A 19,681-nucleotide genomic window follows, 5' to 3' on the forward strand; every position below is an offset into this window, starting at 1 on the left:
GCAGGGGTGGGGGGAGTAAGCACAATTGATCACATGACACGGTGCACACACACTATTTGAATGGCAATGCCCATCAACTTGGGAGGGGGGACAGTTCCCTCAAATATTCTATTGGGGGGCAAAGGGACCTCGACCCCTAGGGAGTTGGCTCAGACCCTAGGGAGTTGGCACCTATGTGATCTAGCCCCATTCTGGGGCCCTGTGTGACACAAAAAAGGATGCTATTATTAATTTGTTATAATATAATAAAAGTGAGCCAGTGTGGTGTAGTGGTTCAGAGTGGTGGACTCGTAATCTGGTGAATCAGGTTCGATTCCCCGCTCCTCCACATGCAGCTGCTGGGTGACCTTGGGCTAGTCACACTTCTCTGAAGTCTCTCAGCCTCACTCACCTCACAGAGTGTTTGTTATAGGGACGTGGGTGGCGCTGTGGGTAAAACCTCAGTGCCTAGGACTTGCCGATCGTATGGTCGGCGGTTCAAATCCCCGCGGCGGGGTGAGCTCTCATCGTTCGGTTCCAGCTCCTGCCCACCTAGCAGTTTGAAAGCACCCCTAAGTGCAAGTAGATAAATAGGTACCGCTTTATAGCGGGAAGGTAAACGGCGTTTCCATGTGCTGCGCTGGTGCTGGCTCGCCAGAGCAGCTTCGTCACGCTGGCCACGTGACCCGGAAGTGTCTCCGGTCAGCGCTGGCCCCCGGCCTCTTAAGTGAGATGGGCGCACAACCCTAGAGTCGGACACGACTGGCCCGTACGGGCAGGGGTACCTTTACCTTTTAATATAATAAAAGTGTGGAGCAGTGGGATAATAAAGAGGAACATTGGAATTATAATAATATAATAACAGAGTGGAATGGACTACCATGGGAGGTTGTGGACTCTCCTTCCTTGGAGGCTTTTAGGCAGAAGTTGAATGGCCATCTGTCGTGGCTGTGTTAGCTGAGATTCCCGCATTGCAGGGGGTTGGACTAGATGGCCTTTGGAGTCCCTTCGAACCCTATGATTTTATGGCTAGGAGCACATGAACAGTGCATGCTAAGGCAAAGCATTGATTGTGCACCTCTAATTTACTAGACAGCATCTTAAAAAGCAGACACATCACCTTGCCAACAAAGGTCCGTATAGTTAAAGCCATGGTTTTCCCAGTAGTGATGTATGGAAGTGAGAGCTGGACCATAAAGAAGGCTGATCGCCGAAGAATTGATGCTTTTGAATTATGGTGCTGGAGGAAACTCTTGAGAGTCCCATGGACTGCAAGAAGATCAAACCTGTCCATTCTGAAGGAAATCAGCCCTGAGTGCTCACCGGATGGACAGATCCTGAAGCTGAGGCTCCAATATTTTGGCCACCTCATGAGAAGAGAAGACTCCCTGGAAAAGACCCTGATGTTGGGAAAGATGGAGGGCACAAGGAAAAGGGGACGACAGAGGACGAGATGGTTGGACAGTGTTCTTGAAGCTACCAGCATGAGTTTGACCAAACTGCGGGAGGCAGTGGAAGACAGGAGTGCCTGGCGTGCTCTGGTCCATGGGGTCAGGAAGAGTCGGACATGACTAAACGACTAAACAACAAAAACAACAAATTTAGTACCAGCACAATAGAGGATTTACTGATAAGGGCTAGAGGAACTTGCAAGGCAAATCACGGAAATGGACGGGAGATGCAATGTGTGAATAACAGTGACACCTGGCGATGTGTAAAAGTACTGCCAGGCAATGTGTGGTTCAGCTTCGCTTCTCACATATGAAGGGAGGAAGAACTCCTGAGGAGCATGTCCTTTTGCCTGAGCAGCCTTCCCCAAGCTGGTGCCCCCCAGATATTTTGGAAAGCAACTCCCACCAGCCCAAACCCATGCACACTTACTCAGAGTAAACCCTACGGACTTAAGCAGGACATGCTCACACCTAAGTGACCAGAACTTGCCTCGGAAAGTGAGTTGGAAAAGATTCAGGAAAGGGCAACCAAAACTGATCAATAATAATAATAAATAATAAATTTTATTTTTACCCCGCCCCCCCAGCCAGGGCGGCTAACAAGCAATAATAAAAACAAGTTAAAAACGAGATTAAAATACAACATTGAAACATTAAAATGCAGCCTCATCACAGGAGGAAAAAGAAAAGAAGAAAGAGGAGGAGGGAATCAAGTTGATTCCAAGCCAAAGGCCAGGCGGAACAACTCTGTCTTACAGGCCCTGCGGAAAGAAATCAGATCCCGCAGGGCCCTGGTCTCATGAGACTGAGCGTTCCACCAGGCTGGAGCCAGTGCTGAAAAGGCCCTGGCTCTGGTTGAGGCTAATTTAACTTCCTTAGGGCCCGGGACCTCTAGGGTGTTGCTATTTATGGACCTTAAGGTCCTCCGTGGGGCATACCGGAAGAGGCGGTCCCATAGGTACGAGGGTCCTAGGCCGTGAAGGGGATGAAGTGAGGAAAGGTCGCAGCGGTTGGGACCTTTTAATGGGGACGGGGGAAGATGTATAAAAGGGGACATGACAGAGGTGTGTAAGATGATGGGTGGGGTGAATAACGTGGGTAGAGAGACATTTTTCTTCTTCATACTACAGTGGTATGTTGACTCTCAATCCATTCTGGAAGTCCATTCCAAAACCAAAGTGTTCCGAAACCAAGGCACACTTTCCGATAGAAATTAATGCAACATGGATTAATCCATTCCAGACTTTTAAAAACAACCCCTAAAACAGCAATTTAACTTGAATTTTACTATCTAACGAGACCACTGATCCATCAAATGAAAGCAATAAACAATGTACTGCACTCACACAATCAATCAATCAATCAATCAATCAGTAGCTGAACTGGGTTCCACACAGTCACAAAAACAAAACAAAAAAGCTGCAAAAACAAAAACACAAAATAAATAGCAAAAACAGACAGACCTCAGCGTAACACTTAAAATGGACATGTGGCACTCAAATCGGAAGCATAACACTCAAAATGGAGCATGTTCAGCTTCTGAAAAAAAAGTTCACAAATCGTAACACTTCTGGGTTTGCAGTGTTTGGGTTCCAGGTTGTTTGAGTACTAAGGCGTTCAAGAACCAAGGTACCACTGTGCTGCAATTCAGGATCATCTCATGAAGCAGGATGTTGCAAGATTCAGGACAGACAGAATTAATTGCGTGCTGTGTGAAGAAGTATTTTAACAATGGAATTTGCTCCCATGGCAGGTAGGCAGTGATGAGCACCAACCTGGACACCTGTAAAAGAGGATGCCACAAATTCATGGAGGAGAATAAGGCTAGTAGTTCGAAAGCACCTCAAAGGGCAAGCAGATAAATAGGTACCGCTCCAGCGGGAAGGTAAACGGTGTTTCCGTGTGCTGCTCTGGTTCGCCAGAAGTGGCTTAGTCATGCTGGCCACATGACCTGGAAGCTGTACGCTGGCTCCCTTGTCCAATAAAGCGAGATGAGCACCACAACCCCAGAGTCGGTCACAACTGGACCTAATGGTCAGGGGTCCCTTTACCTTTACCTTTAAACCACTTTAGAGTTTTTGGTTTATTCTTAACCACCAATTTTATGCAACAAAAATAAAATGGGGGGAAATTGCCAGAGGCTGCCTGAGATTTTATCGAAGTAAAAAAAGATAAAGGACCCCTGACAGTTAAGTCCAGATGCAGATGACTCTGGGGTTGCGGCACTCATCTCACTTTACAGGCAGAGGGAGCCGGCGTTTGTCCACAGACAGTTTTTCCGGGTCATGTGGTCAGCATGACTAAGCCGCTTCTGGCAAACCAGAGCAGCGCACGGAAACCTTGTTTACCTTCCCGCCGGAGTGGTACCTATTTATCTACTTGCACTTTGATGTGCTTTCGAACTGGTAGGTTGGCAGGAGCTGGGACCGAGCAACGGGAGCTCACCCCGTCTCAGGGATTCGAACCGCCGACCTTCCGATCGGCAAGCCCAAGTATTTTTTTTTTTTTTTATGGCTGTTTTTAGCGAGTCTTGCTTTGTCTAAAAGTCGCCTTGAGTCCCATAGGGGGGAAAGATGGTGTATAAACAAATAAAAAATATACTAAATAAGATCATTAAGTTTGCAGATGATACAACGGTGGTTGGTTTAATCACAGCTGGAGAGGGGGAGGCGGCCTGTAGGAAGGAAGTTGAGCAGTTGAGGGAGTGGTATAGGAAAAACAACTTACTCCTTAACTTAAAGAAAACAAAAGAGATTATTGTGGACTTTAGGAAATGTAAATTGAATATTCAGCCACTTACTATTGAGGGAAAGTGTGTGGAACAGGTCTCAGTGTTTCAATTTCTGGGAATGGAGTTGAGAGATGACCTAACCTGGGGAGAAAACAGCAAAGACCTGATGAAGAGAGCACAGCAGAGGTTATATTTTCTGAGAATCCTCTGGAAAAATAATCTCTCAAAGGACCTGTTGATGGCGCTTTACCATTGTACTGTGGAGAGTGTATTAACTTATGGTATGTGTGTGTGGTTTGGGAGCTGCACGGTCAGGGGAAAAACAAGGCAGTCCAGGGTTGTAAAGACTGAGGAGAGAATAATTGGGTGCACTCTTCCCACCTTAGATCAAATCTATGCTTCCAGGTGTCATAAGAAAGCTGCAGAGATAGCGCAGGATAGTGCGCACCCTGGAAATGATCTCTTTCAGCTTCTGCCTTCTGGAAGAAGGTACAGGGTTATAAAGACGAGGACTAGCCGCCTGAGAAAGTTTCTATCCAAATGCGATTTTGGTTTTAAACGCAGTATAAGGTAGTCTCTATGGGAGTATATTGTATTTAATTATGTGAGTTCTTAGGGGGCTAACGAGGCTGGGATAGCAGGCTTGTTGGTTTTCGAATGTATGATGTAGAGTTTTTCAATTTCGTTGTTCTGTATGGGACAATGACAATAAAAATTATCGTATGGTAACGTAAATAATTATTTTTATTTTACCCGTGAGCAGAACACGAAACCAACAACCCCCATTGCAACCTGCCTGCCTTTCCTTCCTAATGAACCTGCTCCAGACCTTCAAACCCACCCGCCCCGGAACACCTGTCCCATCGGAGTCAGGTAAGACCGCGCCCTTTCAGGCGAGCGCGGCGAGCGATGTTGAATGGAAGCTCCTGCCCGCCGCTCCATTCATTCCTTCCAGTCTGTGCGTGGAACCCTGTGACGCCACACACGCCCCTGCCTCCCTGTCGACGCTGGTTGGCTGCTGCTAGGCAGCGGGCGGGGAGAGAGGAGGAGCGTTGCCTAGGCGACGGCAGGGCCCGCTCACGATACACAGCCCGGCCTGGCTTCAGCCAGCATCTCTCTGGGCTCCAGGTAGGTTGAGCGGCCGCCAGGGAGGAGGAGTGGGTTACCTGCCGTTGCTAGGCAACTGCCTTGCGCCTCCTTCCTCCCCCATATCTGGCACCCCGCCCGAGAGAGGGAAGGGACTGACCTCGCTGTTACCCTCCTTCTGTTTCCCCTTCCCATGGGGCAGCTGCATTTCACATCCTCTTCCTTGCTTCTCCCCGCAACTTAGGAGAGCATGCATGAAGTCTCTTACCCCGGATTAGTTACCCTGCTTTAGCCCACTGTTTCTTTTTAAAAAAAAAACAGAAAAAAACTGAGGTGCTGCAGCACAATCCTGGCCATGTGGGGTTACTGGCTTGTTTTGCTTTTGCTGCGCTGCAAATTTTCTGTTTTCTATATGTGTTGTGAACTTCCGATACAGGGCAGCGTACAGATGTAATAAATCAGTAAAACAAACTTTAAAATGTCTACTCGGAGGCAAGCCCTATTGATTTCAGTGGATGTTACTCCCGGGTAAGTGGGGTTAGGATTGCAGCTGTTGTAGAAAAGAAGGTGGACATTTTTCCTGCACTTTGGGGGGAAGGTGTCTTTTTTTAGTGTCCCCAGAAACCAGATTTCCACACCTGAGTCCATTATCTCATTTTATTTCTCTCGCTGCCTTTCCGTGGTTGCAACCGTGCTCAAGGTGGCTTACACCATGCAGAAAGCTTTACATAAATACAAGCGTAAGTAGTAATAAACAATAAATAAAACGCATCAAAAAGCACACAACCAAACAGAACCATTTCCACGTAAATTGTAACAGATTTAAAAATAAAGGTACAAAAAGAGAAAAAAACCACATCAAAAAGTACACAAGGCAGGGAGCAAGTTTTCCAGGATTCGCAGCCAAGATGGGATTTAGTTTGCTGCTTAAAAGAATTTGTAATGGCCTTATAAAATATAAAACAAAACCCTCAGGTTTGAGGTGGCTGGAAGGGGCCGGAATGAATGGAGATTGTGACCTGTGTCAGTGATTGTAAGTGTGGAATCATAATATATTGTTAAGGAATGCTCCTTTGTTTTGTATTGTTTAATGGGAGTTCTTTTGGAATATTGTTGTTTTAAAGTTCTTCCCAGGTTTGCCATATACTGCAAATTTTAGCATTATTAATAATAGTGATAACATAACAGCCTTTTCGGTGTGTCACTGTTGTTTCTGTATTGCAGATTTCTTTGTTGGGGTGGGAGCAAGGGAAAATAGTTGTGTGCCTGAGGTCACCAGGTGATTTTGTGTGGGACATTTCAGTGAGGAATTTTGCATCTCACATCCTTGGACGCTGTACTATGTGTTTCACAGTGTCTTCGAATCCACTGGAAGCAAACTGGAAGGAAATATAGGGCCTTCTCTGTGGCAGCTCCTAAGCAGTGCAACTCCCTCCCCAAAGAGGTATGTCTGACACCTTAGAGTCAGAGAATTATAGAACTGGAAAGGAGCCGAAGGGTAATCTAGTCCAACCCCCGTGTTTGAATTTCCTCCTGATTTTCATTAAATTGTTATTTATTCTTATGCTGCTTTTTGTTCCCCATGGTCCCCAAAGTTGTGAATACTTGGAATATAATGAAAAAACAGTAAAACACAATGCAAATAATCAAAATCTCCATATATGCGCGCAGACATATAAATATTTAACAGTGAGGAGGATACACATAATAGCCTAGTTATTGGGAAAAGCTGTATGAAAATACAGCAATGGAAGAGGCAGATGCACTTTATGAGGTGGAGAATTCCAGAGGTTGGAGGTTGCTATGGAGTCTTGCATATTCATTTATTTTAACTATTGTTTATATGGGTTACTGTTTAAAAAATGGAGGGGGGAGCCATGTGCTTTAAATGTATGGTGCATATGTGACCTTAGACTGAGGAAATGGAATAGGACAGAAAGGTTAACACCGGCCCCTCCTACCTCTGCCTGGTTCAGTTTGAGTGGCCCTGCAGCTCTTTCCAACTAAATGTAGAAATACCAGGAGATTCAGTGGAAATGGTTCATCTGTTTGGGTGCCCCAGAGGCTCCTCTCTCCAGATGTAAATAGTGGTGTGGCAATATATACTACATGGTCCTTCTCCTCCCCATCCTCCCCCTCTACCACCTCCCGCACCACCCTGGGGATGGGAAAGCTGGGAATCAACTCTCCACATGAACAGAGCTCCCTGCATGTAGAAAGGTAGCTGCTTGGTCCTCTCTGACACATGTAGGATGCCTGGAGATCATCCCCTGGGTGCACTCAGGTGAAGCAGAACCACAGGACTTGTGGAAGTTGGAGCCACAACCATTCCATTCCCCTCCCAGTTATTCTTCCACACTGATTCCCCGCTGTCTTTGAATCACAGGATCTGAAACCGGAGCTGAGAACACATGAACTGGCGCAAAATCGGATGGGACAGGAGGGGAGGGGAGATTCTCCCCCTTGTCCCCGCTTTTGTATTATCTAAGGAAACAGGCATTCCCAAACCTGAAATACATAATTTTTCTCTTGGTTCTGTAGCCTGTTTCATGTGGGCCTATCAAGGTGATGGCTCTGGAAGTTAACATTATTGAACACTGTTTTTCCCATTTATTCTAAGATCAGTGGCTTTGACATTTATGTGTCTGGTTTCTCAGCAGATAATTATTTTGCTGTTCTCTTGTCTAGATCCTGTGCTATGACCATTAAGCTGCAATGCTCAGAAGATGATCCAAAGTGATAATCAAAACCAGATTCCTTCCGATGAAATAGTTAAAGAGCTGGTAACTCTTTGATTTATTATTGTAATTGATTGTATAGTTGATCATATTTTGACTCTGTTTTTTTTCTGAATTTGATTGAGGTCCAGGGTACTTTCACCTTTGTCTAAGAAACATGAGAAGTGCCCTTTTGGCTCAGACTAAAACTTCCTGATACAGGACTGCCTTCAGATGTCTTCTAAAAGTTGTATGGTTCTTTATCTCCTTGACACCCACATTTAAAATTGTGTCTTAACCCGTATTTTAACTGTTTTTTCTTTTTCTATTATGTTTTATTGTAATTTTATTGGTGTTAGCCACCCTGAGCCTGGTTCTGGCTGGGGAGGGCGGGGTAGAAACAAAAATTATTATTATTATTATTATTATTATTATTATTATTATTATTAAACATAGCCAATGACAACACATTTTGGCATGTGCTTGACTTCTCCTTCTCATCAAGAAGGAGGTCAGTAACAGTGGTTGTGTCTCTCTCTCTTCTTCCAGTGTACCTGCAATGGACTGTCTTATGACAGAATTGACCTAGAGGGATCTTCGGTGAGGAGCCTGGAGATGTTTTTCTCCGGCTACCCCAGAATAGTAGGCCTGTCACATTTCCCCAATTTAACGAGGCTGGTTCTCGTCAGACAGGCCATCCAAGAGATTTCTGACCTGCAGTACTGCCTGGTACTTAAAGAGCTATGGGTGGCCGAATGCTGCTTGACAGTAAGTGGGCTTAATAGGCTTTTATTTTAGCCTTTTATTTTCCAGTGGGCTGGGAAGGGTGGGTGGGCCCTTGACCAGCTGGCTTTCCCTCTCGTTTTGAAGACCAGGAGTGTGTGCGGGGGGGGGCACTGAGGGGGTGAAAGGGGTAAGGGAACTGAGTTTCCTGGAAAAGACCATGTCTGATTGGCTGGCTGGAACATCTTTTTTGGGCCTGCGATTGGTGGGATTTCACCCGACCAGGTAATTTTACTCAAGCGTGCACTTTTCTCCCTTTTTCGGCTGGTGCTTAAAACTGACGCACGCTCCCTTCTTTTCAGAAGATCGATGGTTTGCAAAGATGTGCTTTGCTGCAAAAGCTTTACCTCTATTGCAACATGATTTCAACTATTGAGAATCTGGAGAAGCTAACAAAGCTGGAAGTTGTTTGGCTTAATGGGAACCAGATTAGAGAAATAGAGGTGAGCCTGGGGTTTTGTTTGTTTGTTTTGGCCATTCATTCCTGTCTGACTCTTCTGGTTGGGGCAGGACAATTTGTGCATGTTATCACAGCGCATAGCTGTCAAGCGTCCCTTATTTGGCAGGAAAGTCCCGTATCCCAGCGCTGTGTCCCTCTGCTGTCCCTTATTGATGATGTCCCTTAAATTTCCCGGGTTTCAAAGGAAGCAGCTCCTCTCCCTCCCTGCCTGCTGGCCAGGGAGGAGGGAGGCTCCAACTGTGTTGCTTGGCTGTGTTGCTCACCCAATAAGGAGTCTTAAGAACGACTGGGGGGTGGAGCTTGCATGCCTTGTGCCGATCAAGTCGGTCAAGTCACCTTTGCTCAGCGCTTCCCAGCGGAGAGGTGACAGTGGTTTTCCTTTCTGCATCCCCTTTGCTGGGTTGCTGCGCTGTGGGAACCACCACTTGAGGCTTCGTTTGGCTGCTGGCTGGGCTTTCTGCCTTTGGCTCGGGGGGGCTCAGAAGTTGAACATACCTGTGCCAGGAAAATCCCTTATTTTGGCTGCTGATCCCTTATTTTCAAGGCTGCTGGCCTCTTATTTTCAAATCTGTCAGTTGACAGCTATGTCACAGTGATGCCACAAGCACCTTTGAACAGGTGTCCTTGAGAGCCAGTGCAGTAGAATGTTTAGAGTTTGGACCAGGACCAGGGAGACCAGCGTTCAAATCCCTGCTTGGCTATGAAGCTCACTGAGTAACCTTGGGCTAGTCACTGCCTCTAGTCCTACCTCACAGGGTTCTAAGGATTAAATGAGGAAGGAGGGAACCCCGCACACTAGGGCTGGGTGATACCTGGTTTTCAACATCACAATATATCACCAGCTGAACATCGTGATATATTGATATATCACAATGTCTGAAATAAGGATGGAATTACATAGAGGCGGAGAGCAAGGCTATATGTGCTTTTCAACTTTGCGATAGATCACCAGATAAACATCGTGATATACTGATATATCACAATGTCTGATAGAAGGATGGAGCTCTGTAGAGGCTTTGGTTGGCTTCACGGTTTCCCCCACATTGTGATATTTGCATAGCACAGCCACTGACCTGCCCACACCATATATTTCCAGGTCAACAATTATGAAACTAATATCACGATACGGACTTCAAACCGGTTTTGGACGATATATTGAGAAATCGCCCATCCCCTAATGCACACCATCTTGAGCTCCTTGGACAAAAAGAAGGGATATAAATCCGATAAATTCAATTCATTAGTACAGGGATGGCCCAGCCAACATTCATCTCCTGTGTCCTGTTTGCCCAGGTAGTGTTGAGAAGCTTCATTTCAATTGTGGATGTGCTAAATGATCTGGAACTCGCTGAGCAAAATATGTAACAACTGCATATGGTCCCTGTATAGCAATGCAATCTTGGCTAGACACAGAACAGTCGAAACCACTGAGCCTCTTGGACTTGCCAATCAGAAGGTTGGCAGTTTGAATCCCCGTGACGGGGTGAGCTCCCGTTGCTTCGTCCCAGCTCCTGTAAACCTAGCAGTTCGAAAACATGCCAAAAAGTGCAAGTAGATAAATAGGTACCGCTCTGGCGGGAAGGTAAACGGCGTTTCCGTGCGCTGCTCTGGTCTCGGTGTTCCATTGCGCTAGAAGCGGCTTAGTCATGCTGGCCTCATGACCTGGAAAAAACTGCAGACAAACACCGGCTCCCTCGGCCTGTAAAGCGAGATGAGCGCCACAACCCCATAGTCGTCTGCGACTGGACTTACCGTATTCTTCGCTCCATAACGCGCACCCGACCATAAGGTGCACTTAGTTTTTAGAGGGGGAAATCAAGAAAAAAAATATTATTCCCCCCACTGACCCAAAGAGCCAAAGAGGAAGCCAAGACAACGAGTGGGATCCATCCCGCTGTCTGTCTTGGCTTCCGCCATAGCCGCGCGCAGCCTCTCCGGCCGGGAGAGGCTGTGCGCGGCTATGGCAATTCCCCCACCTCCCGCAAAAGCCCACAGGAGCCACGCACCCTTTAAGGAGCGCACGGCTCCTGCGGGCTTTTCTACGAGGAGGGAGAAGGGACTGACTGGCCGCGTCACATTTCCCCTTACTTTTTAGGAAGGAAAAAGTGCGTCTTATGGAGCGAAAAATACGGTAACTGTCAGGGGGCCTTTACCTTTTTACTCTTGAGAGAGGCTTTGCATCGTTTCTCCCACTGTCATCTCTGGGTCAGACAGGCTTTCCAGGTTTTTGAAATACCAGACCTGCATACCAGAGGCAGAAGCTTGGACGTGTGTATATTACAAACCTCAATCTTGTTTTCAATTCTTGGGGGCTCGGGAGTGGAGAAATCCATGGTCTATGTTCAGTCAGTGGGGGGGGGAAGCACACCCTGAGAGAATGTTTTTCACTTAGGGAGGCTTATTCAGACTGTGGCCATGTAGTTTAGGGTCTGAATGTAGTCTCAGGGTATGGTCTGAAGGCACGTGGAGGCACCACTTTGCTTAAGCTAAGGAGTCCTGGGTCTGGTTTGTGTTTTGGATGAGTGGCTTTCCATGAACCACAAATAGATCGCCTTAGGTTCCATGATGGAAGAAAAGGTGCCATATAAATGCAAGGTGTAATATAAATGCAATATAATCACATACACAGTTAACTTGGAGTAAGTCCCATTCAGCTGAATGGTGCTTACTTCTGAGGTTGGCAGTTCCAGACCCTGTGACAGGGTGAGCTCCTGTTGCTCTGTCCCTGCTCCTGCCATCTAACAGTTTGAAAGCACACCAGTTCAAGTAGATAAATAAGTACTGCTGTGACAGGAAGGTAAACAGTGTTTCCGTGCACTCTGGTTTCTGTCTTGGTGTTTCTGTTGCGCCAGAAGCAGTTTAGCCCTGCTGGCCACATGACCCAGAAAGCTGTCTGTGGACAAACGCCGGCTCCCTCGGCCTGAAAGCGAGATGAGCGCTGCAACCCCATAACCACCTTTGACTGGACTTAACCGTCCAGGGGCCCTTTACCTTTGCTTCTGGTAATACGATTGTACCATTCAGCTGATTTTTAAAAATTGACATTCTGTCTTTCCAGAGAACCCAGTGAACTGTGGTTCAGTAGCAGGGGGAGACTATTGGCCTATAACTGAGGATTCTCACACCCAGGAATCGTTTAAGGAAAGCCATTAGACTAAATTTAAGCCCAAGAAACTGCCCAAGATTGTTGAGCACTAGTGAAGAGGTAGAGAATCACCTAAACTCTTTGTTTTCCCTCTGAAAGTTGTTATCAAAGAGTCATGTGGCACCATAAAGACTTAAGAGATTTGTTATCTGTCAGGGAACTGCCATCAGGGCTGGAGAGAGAGAGAGAGCTCCAGAGGGATTCCGAAGAGCGTCCCGGGATGGGGAGAGGCAGCCCGTTTTCTGGGGAAGAGAATCAGTGTAGCACCAGTGGAGAAGGGGGGCAGATGGAATCGGCGAGGCAGTCCCATGACTCCTTGCCGGGAACCAGTGGGGAGAGTGAGGGTGCTCCACTGCCTACACCCTTCTTGCGCAGAAGGCTTCCACGCAGGGAGAGTAGGAGGAGACTAGGCGTCAAAGAGCTTTTGTGCTGGAAGAAGTTCAAGAAACGCCCACTGACGGATTCTGCCAGTGATTGAGACAGTCGCGGGTGAGTGACTGTCCGCACAGAAAAGGTTCACTCAGGCAACCCAGCCAAGTGTTGGCACTGATTTACGCACGAGCAACCCCTAGAACCATTACATTATCGATAAGCTTTTCTGGGCTGGAGCCCACTTGCTAGTTTTCAAAGTGCCACAGAATGTATTTATCACAGCATATTAGATGTGCAGTTTGATGTTAACATTTCCAAAAGCGTTTGTTCTGCTAACGTAAGTTGGCACATGTCATGTCTGAAGAACTAAACTTGATTGATTAAAAACCTCATCATTCCGTGATCAGCACTGTCACCCGACAGGAATAATCCTGCATTTATTAAAGCTTTGAGGTATTCCGTGACCCTGAAGTCTGTTCCTTACAAATGTTTACAGGGGCTGAGTACGCTGCAGAAGTTGAAGGATGTCAATCTCGCGGGGAATTTAATTGGCAAGATTGGTAGGTGATGCTTTTAAAATGTCGAGTCACGTTTCTGCACAGCTGTTTTCAAAATTCCATATACGTAGTTGCGGAAAGTATAGAGGACAAGTCTTGGGGCGGGATTGTGGGCAGTTTTCTAAATGATACTGGGGGAGAAGAGGAAAACTGCTGAGGCAAAGGCAAGAAGAGACTGGGGACTCTCCAAAGCCCACTCAGCAATTTCTGCACCGACATTTGCTGCTAAGGCTAAAGATGGAATGCATGTGCCTTTCTTTGTGTGGCAAGGTCCCAGACCCTCCCGGGAAGTGGAATAAAGACACATGAAACAGTATTTTAGGTTAATGGGCGAAAAAGGCCACAACTTTATTGGTTACAGAAAGCCACTTCCGACCTTGGGAGGAGGTGGTGTTGCGGGCATCACGCCCCAACACGCGCACGGAGGCGCGATCTGGGAAATCCTCGGTCGTGTCAGCTGCGTTTGTTTGAAGGGTATTGTATTGAAGGGTAGTCCGGTAAAGGATTCCGGGGGGCGTTGCCTCATCTGAAGCCTATGGAGGTCAGGGCCTAAAGCGCGCTCCCGAGCGGTGACCCCGGGGGGAGTCCCTAGTTGACGTGCATCAGCAGGAGTCCCCCTGCTGGTGTTAACCCTTCCCGGTCTTCAAGCAATCAGGCTGAAGCTGGATAGTCGATAGGACCAATGCCTAAGCCAATACTGCTCATCACCTGTAATCAATAAAGTTGTGGCCTAATTTTAGCCCATTAACCTAAATTACTGTGTCCTTTGTCTTTTTTTTTTTTAATAAATTTTTTATTGATTTTCCAACATGAATTAAAACACATTACAACACACAATACATAGACAAACAAACATATAAACACGTATAATTTCATAACCTCCTTTTCTTAAGCCTAATTTCAACGACTTCCCCATGCCTCCCTTTTCTGCATCCCTGTTTTAAACTTTTTCAGCAACCCCTAATTTCAATTACTTATAATTCACTTTCTTTAATCCTTTTTCTCTTACCCAATCATTTACCGCTGCAATTCTGTTTTCCGTTACCCATGACATTTTAGCACTCATTAATTTTACAACAGTTCTTAAGATAAACTTTAAATTTCTTCCAGTCTTCTTCCACCGTCTCTTTTCCTTGGTCATGGATTCTGCCAGTCATCTCAGCCAGTCCCATATAGTCAATCACCTTTGTCTGCCACTCTTCCAGCGTGGGTAGTTCTTGTGTCTTCCAATACTTTGCTAAAAGAACTCTTGCTGCTGTTGTAGCGTACATAAAGAACGTCTACTGTGTCCTTTGTCTTTATTTCTACTAGTGGAAGGCGGGATCTCGCCACGCAATGTGAGTGGTATTGGCTTAGGCATTGGAAACCACACGTCTATATCTGACTCCTGCCCATCTGCAGGAGTCTTGAAAGGGTTGATTACCAGAAGGGGGAGCCCTGCCGATGCACATCAACTAGGAACTCCCCCAGGGTCACTGCTAGGGGTTGTGCCATGGCTCTAGCCCCCCCCCCCCGTCTGGGGCTTTGGACGGGACCACGCCCCTTGGATTCATTTAACGGAATACCCTTGAAATAGGAGGGGTAGGTGATGGACACTACCTCCCCTCCCCTTCAGCCTAATACTCCAATGCCTGACCGCCAAACCTGACAAAAGTTGTGACGAATTGCTATGCACACCCCTGTTGTTACGAAAAAGGAGCAATGCAGAAGCGAGCTCCAGGTGGCTGGAATGCAAAACAGGATGTTGATGTTATGGGACTGTACCGTGGGAACAAGGGACAGTCTATTCAGTGCACTGAGCACCGGATGTTAGCTCAGAGTGTCACATGACCCTGTACTGGAAGTACATGGGTGGAGTTATTCCCTCTCTGCAGTTGGTGATGAGAGAGTTCAGACACGATTTCTCTGTACTGCTGGAAAGACAGGAATAAAGGCATGTAAATACATTTCTGTCTGTCTCTTTCCCCTCCCTGGCAATGGGAGGGGGAGAAGTGGTGTGTTCTTCTCACGTTAGAGGAGGATCGCCGATTGAAGACCTCCCCTGGTCTTGCCGGGAGTCGCTGACAGGGAGGTCAACAAGGATTCAAGCCGGGCACCTGGAGGGTGGCCAATTCCTCTGGCTTTTGGCTTGAATTCAACAGAATTGCTATGAGGTAGGCGAAAAACCAAATGGCCGATGCCAATTTGCCAAGTGGAACAAATTCCTGCCAGGCCCCTGTTAAAAAACAGGCGACCAACTGAAGTCCATAGCAAGGTCAGGAGATAAAGAGCCTAACCTAATGGAGGGAGGGCGGGAGAACTGACTGAGCAGGGAGAAAAGGAACATGTCCTCGGCCGTGAGCAGTTTAAATAGCCCGCGCCACGCCCCCGGACCGTCCAGGTTGGACAGCCTTGGGTTGACGCGGCCGAAGACCAACCAATGGTGCAGGGGCTATCCTGCCCCATGCGCGTGGGGAGGCTTGCTCCCAGCCCGCAATGTCATCTCCCCGGGGACGGGAAATGGCTTTGTTTTAGTGTATATGGTCTTTAAAGGGCTGCGTAATACTCTTCTGAATTCTTCTTACCAAACGTTGCTGGACTCCTGTCTCTCATCGGCTCTAGTCAAACTGGCCAGATGATGGGAGTTTTAGTTCAACAACACCCAGCTCCCTACCCCTGGCTTAAAATAATGAGAAGCTGGCACCTTCTCCGTCCCAACAGAAATAACGGGAGGGACGTTGTTTCTCAAACTGGATTTGAAAAGAAAGTTGCATACTTCACACTCCTTCTGCTTTGCACCTGTCGAGGCTTTGGAAGTGTCTGTGGTTTGTTCTGCCCTGGTCTTGGTGGCCCCTTGAAGACTCACAACTGCTTTATGGCATAAGACATTTTATGGATGAGAGTCCACTTTATATGGCAATGTGGTGTGATCCTTGGCTGCAGCTACTGAGGATTGCACTTAAATGCACCCTGTGAACCGCCCTGAGACCTGCAGGTATAGGGTGGTGTATGAATTGAATAAATAAATGAATCAAATAAAAAAATACATCCAATATAGAGGATTCTGGTCCACGAAAGCTTTATGTAATAATTTATGAGTCTTTAATCTGCAACAAGACTCGTTTGCCATGCAGCAACACGGGCAAACACAGCTACTCTTCCCGGACCAGGATGCAACAGTCGCACATACATCAGGTATGTACCTGTTAGGTATTCTTTCAGTGCATCAGCACAGGCCCTTCCATAGGGCAGATCCACACCCTACAGCTAAAGTGCCTCTCTTCTCCCAAAGAATCCTGGGAACTGTAGTTCCATGCTCGTGAAGCCACGGTGCCCAGCATCCTTGACAGACTACAATTCCCAGGATTCTTTGGGGGAAGCCATTGGTGTTGCATGTGCTTTAAATGGATGGTGTAGATCTGTCCATATTACAATTGGCCGGGAGTCCTTGGAATGCAGCTAGGAAGAGAGTGCAGGAACAGGAACCAAGCCCTGTCACACGTGATTTTCTTCTTCTTCTTTTTTAGGATATCGCTTGGATCCCAGTGCAAATATAGAAAAATTAAATCTGTCTGGCAACCGAATATCATCCTTTAAGGTCTGTGCTGGAGTCTGGCTGCCACGGCTCATGGTGCTCAGGCTAAATCCCTGCCTACTTACTTTATTTATTTATGTACTGCATGTATGCCATTTCTGTCCTGCCCCTTCCTCCCGAAAGAGCCCAGGGCAGCAAACACCAACATGTTCAAAAAATAAAATTTAAACTAAAAAATAAAATTTAAACTAAAATCAAAAGATATTTTAGCCGTTAAAAAAAATCTACAAATATTTGGAGTACCTAAAAACATTTAAAGGCAATCGGGTACCATCGAGGTTGCTAATACAGTGGTACCTCGGGTTACATATGCTTCATGTTACATATGTACCACCACTGCTGAGCAGATTTTGTGGGGCTGGAAGCGTGAGATGGCGTGAGAAGCAGATTTCTGTCGTGTGAGTGAGTCGGCACGCTTGGATCTCGCCCAGAATATGGGATGCGCTAGGAGGCATACAATCTTGTTGTCCCCGCTTTTCTCAACAGGAAATAACCAATTTGGCCAGGCTGCCTCGTTTAGTGGATCTCTGCCTGAACGACCCTCAGTATGACCCCAATCCGGTTTGCCTTCTTTGCAATTACGCGACGCACGTCCTGTATCACATCCCTCAGCTCCAGAGGCTCGACACGTACGATGTATCCTCCAAACAGATCAAGGAGCTGGCAGAGGTCAGTGGAGACTCCCTAATATCTTTATTAGACATAGGATCGCCTGGTTGGCATGTCCGACAGTAATACATCTGTGTGATTTGGGGAGGGGGAAGTTTGCTTTGATTCACAGCGATAGGTCTCCTCAAATGCGGCTCTTCCAGTATGACTAGTGGTAGTGGCATCAGAGCAGGATTTTGAGGTGGAGCTCCAGGGCCAGTGTGGTGTAGTGGTTAAGAGCGGTGGACTCGTAATCTGGTGAACCGGGTTCGCTTCCCCACTCCTCCACATGCAGCTGCTGGGTGACCTTGGGCTACTCACACTTCTCTGAAGTCTCTCAGCCCCACTCACCTCACAGAGTGTTTGTTGTGGGGGAGGAAGGGAAAGGAGATTGTTAGCCACTTTGAGACTCCTTAGGGTAGTGATAAAGTGGGATATCAAATCCAAACTCCTCCTCTTCTTCTTCTAACCAAAATGGGCTGGAGGGACCTCAAACACAGCTGAGCTAGCCTGCCACATCTGAAAGTAATAACGGCCTTGGTCCTGTATACCTGAAGGAGCGTCTCCACCCCCATCGTTCTGCCCGGACACTGAGGTCCAGCTCCGGGGGCCTTATGGCGGTTACCTCATTGGGGGAAGTGAGGTTACAGGGAACCAGACAGAGGGCCTTCTCGGTAGTGGCACCCGCCCTGTGGAACGCCCTCCCACCAGATGTCAAAGAGAAAAACAACTACCAGGCTTTTAGAAGACATCTGAAGGCAGCCCTGTTTAGGGAAGCTTTTAATGGTTAATAGACTATTGTATTTTGATATTCTGTTGGAAGCCGCCCAGAGTGGCTGGGGAAACCCAGCCAGATGGGCAAAGTATTATTATTATTATTATTATTAATAATAATAATAATAATAATTATCATCATCATCATCTTGGTTGCCATGGTTGGTTTTTGTGACATTGCGCAATGACTGTTCCCTCCACATTCCCCCTGTTTGGTTTCCCTTTTATCTTTCGAAGACCATGGTGATGAAAAAGGTCATGTTCTACAACATGCGCATCAAGAGCGCCCAGCGGCAGCTTAATGAGGAGCTCGAAAAGCTAAAGGAGAGGAAGCACAAGCTGCAGAAGCTTCCGGAAGACCGCATAAAGCATTTCAGCTACAACATCAAGAATGTAAGCACAGCCGTTGGCAGAGTCAGCCAAGTGTGTTTGGGTTGGGCCCTGCTTCTGGGACTGGCGGTTTTAGTTGCAGTGAGCTTGGATTTTAGGTGTGCTCCCATTGCTGCCTTACAGGGCAGGGGTCTCCCCCCCTGCACCCCAGCCATGCATTTCACAGACCTCCCCCCACCCCGTTCAGGTCAGCATGGCTTCAGTTAAGTTTCTGTTTGTGTGCAGCCCAGGGAGAAGTGACAGAGCAGGGGCTGCCTTTAACCTGTGCAAAGCTGTTTGCGCTGGTTAGAAATTTTAGTACTCCCAAGTGGTGTGACACTGCTTTGAGAAACCAGTATCAAACAGTACAGTGGACGCTTAGGTTGCGAACATGATCCGTGCAGGAGGCACTTTCACAACCCGCAGCATCCGCAACCTGCAGTACCGCGTCTGTGCAGGCATGGGTTGCAATTCGGCATTTCTGCGCATGCGCAAAGCGTGATTTAGTGCTTCTGCGCATGCGCGAGTGCCAAAACCTGGAAGTAACCTGTTCTGGTACTTCCAGGTTTCAGTGCATTCATATCCCGAAAATGCGCAACCTGAAGCACCTGTAACCCGACGTATGACTGTATCTACAAAGTTTTGGGTCGTTGTGCGATTGAAAAGCGGCACTGGAAATAGAGTTAATTGCACAGTAAACAGGAGTGGGAGCACAGATTTTGTCTCCAATTGGCTCTGACCCTGTCAGTTCCTGCCTAGTTGTTAGGGCGGCTGAACAAAAGCATCACCCACCCACTGTAGAATGAACATTTGAGCCACTCCACTGAAATTTCCCCACCTTTTCTCAAATACGAAGGTCATCTCAAAGAGATGGGCTTTGTGGTTCTTCTGAAAGCTGCTCGGTCTTTGGGCTTGGGGAATCAAAGGCCAAACTGCATATTATGATAAGCACACTTTCTTTTTTAAAAGAAGCGTGCTTAGCATTGGCCACCTGATAGTTCTGGAAAAACCAGCCAGCGGGGGCCCCAATCCAGA

At 47.1% G+C, this 19,681-nt stretch overlaps 1 protein-coding gene across 6 annotated transcripts in view; it reads left to right on the forward strand.

The window, feature by feature from the left end:
• The first annotated feature begins 5,198 nt into the window (after positions 1-5,198).
• LRRC9 (leucine rich repeat containing 9) overlaps positions 5,199-19,681 on the forward strand; it is a 73,157-nt gene continuing 58,674 nt past the window's right edge. For 3 of the 6 annotated variants that reach the window (XR_008331648.1, XM_053397073.1, XM_053397294.1), the window contains exons 1-9: positions 5,199-5,289; positions 6,602-6,691; positions 7,936-8,030; positions 8,514-8,732; positions 9,050-9,190; positions 13,221-13,284; positions 16,788-16,858; positions 17,342-17,524; positions 18,515-18,670. Coding sequence is in view for 5 of the 6 variants with exons in the window: in XM_053397073.1 (XP_053253048.1) it covers positions 7,974-8,030; positions 8,514-8,732; positions 9,050-9,190; positions 13,221-13,284; positions 16,788-16,858; positions 17,342-17,524; positions 18,515-18,670 (891 nt within the window). In the remaining variant the exon portion in view is untranslated. The remainder of the gene's footprint in view (positions 5,290-6,601; positions 6,692-7,935; positions 8,031-8,513; positions 8,733-9,049; positions 9,191-13,220; positions 13,285-16,787; positions 16,859-17,341; positions 17,525-18,514; positions 18,671-19,681) is intronic. The other 3 variants (XM_053397217.1, XM_053397386.1, XM_053397138.1) reach the window with 3 other exon arrangements.

This window comes from Podarcis raffonei, chromosome 1 (assembly GCF_027172205.1).
Source record: "Podarcis raffonei isolate rPodRaf1 chromosome 1, rPodRaf1.pri, whole genome shotgun sequence".
In the NCBI taxonomy this organism is placed as follows: domain Eukaryota; kingdom Metazoa; phylum Chordata; class Lepidosauria; order Squamata; family Lacertidae; genus Podarcis; species Podarcis raffonei.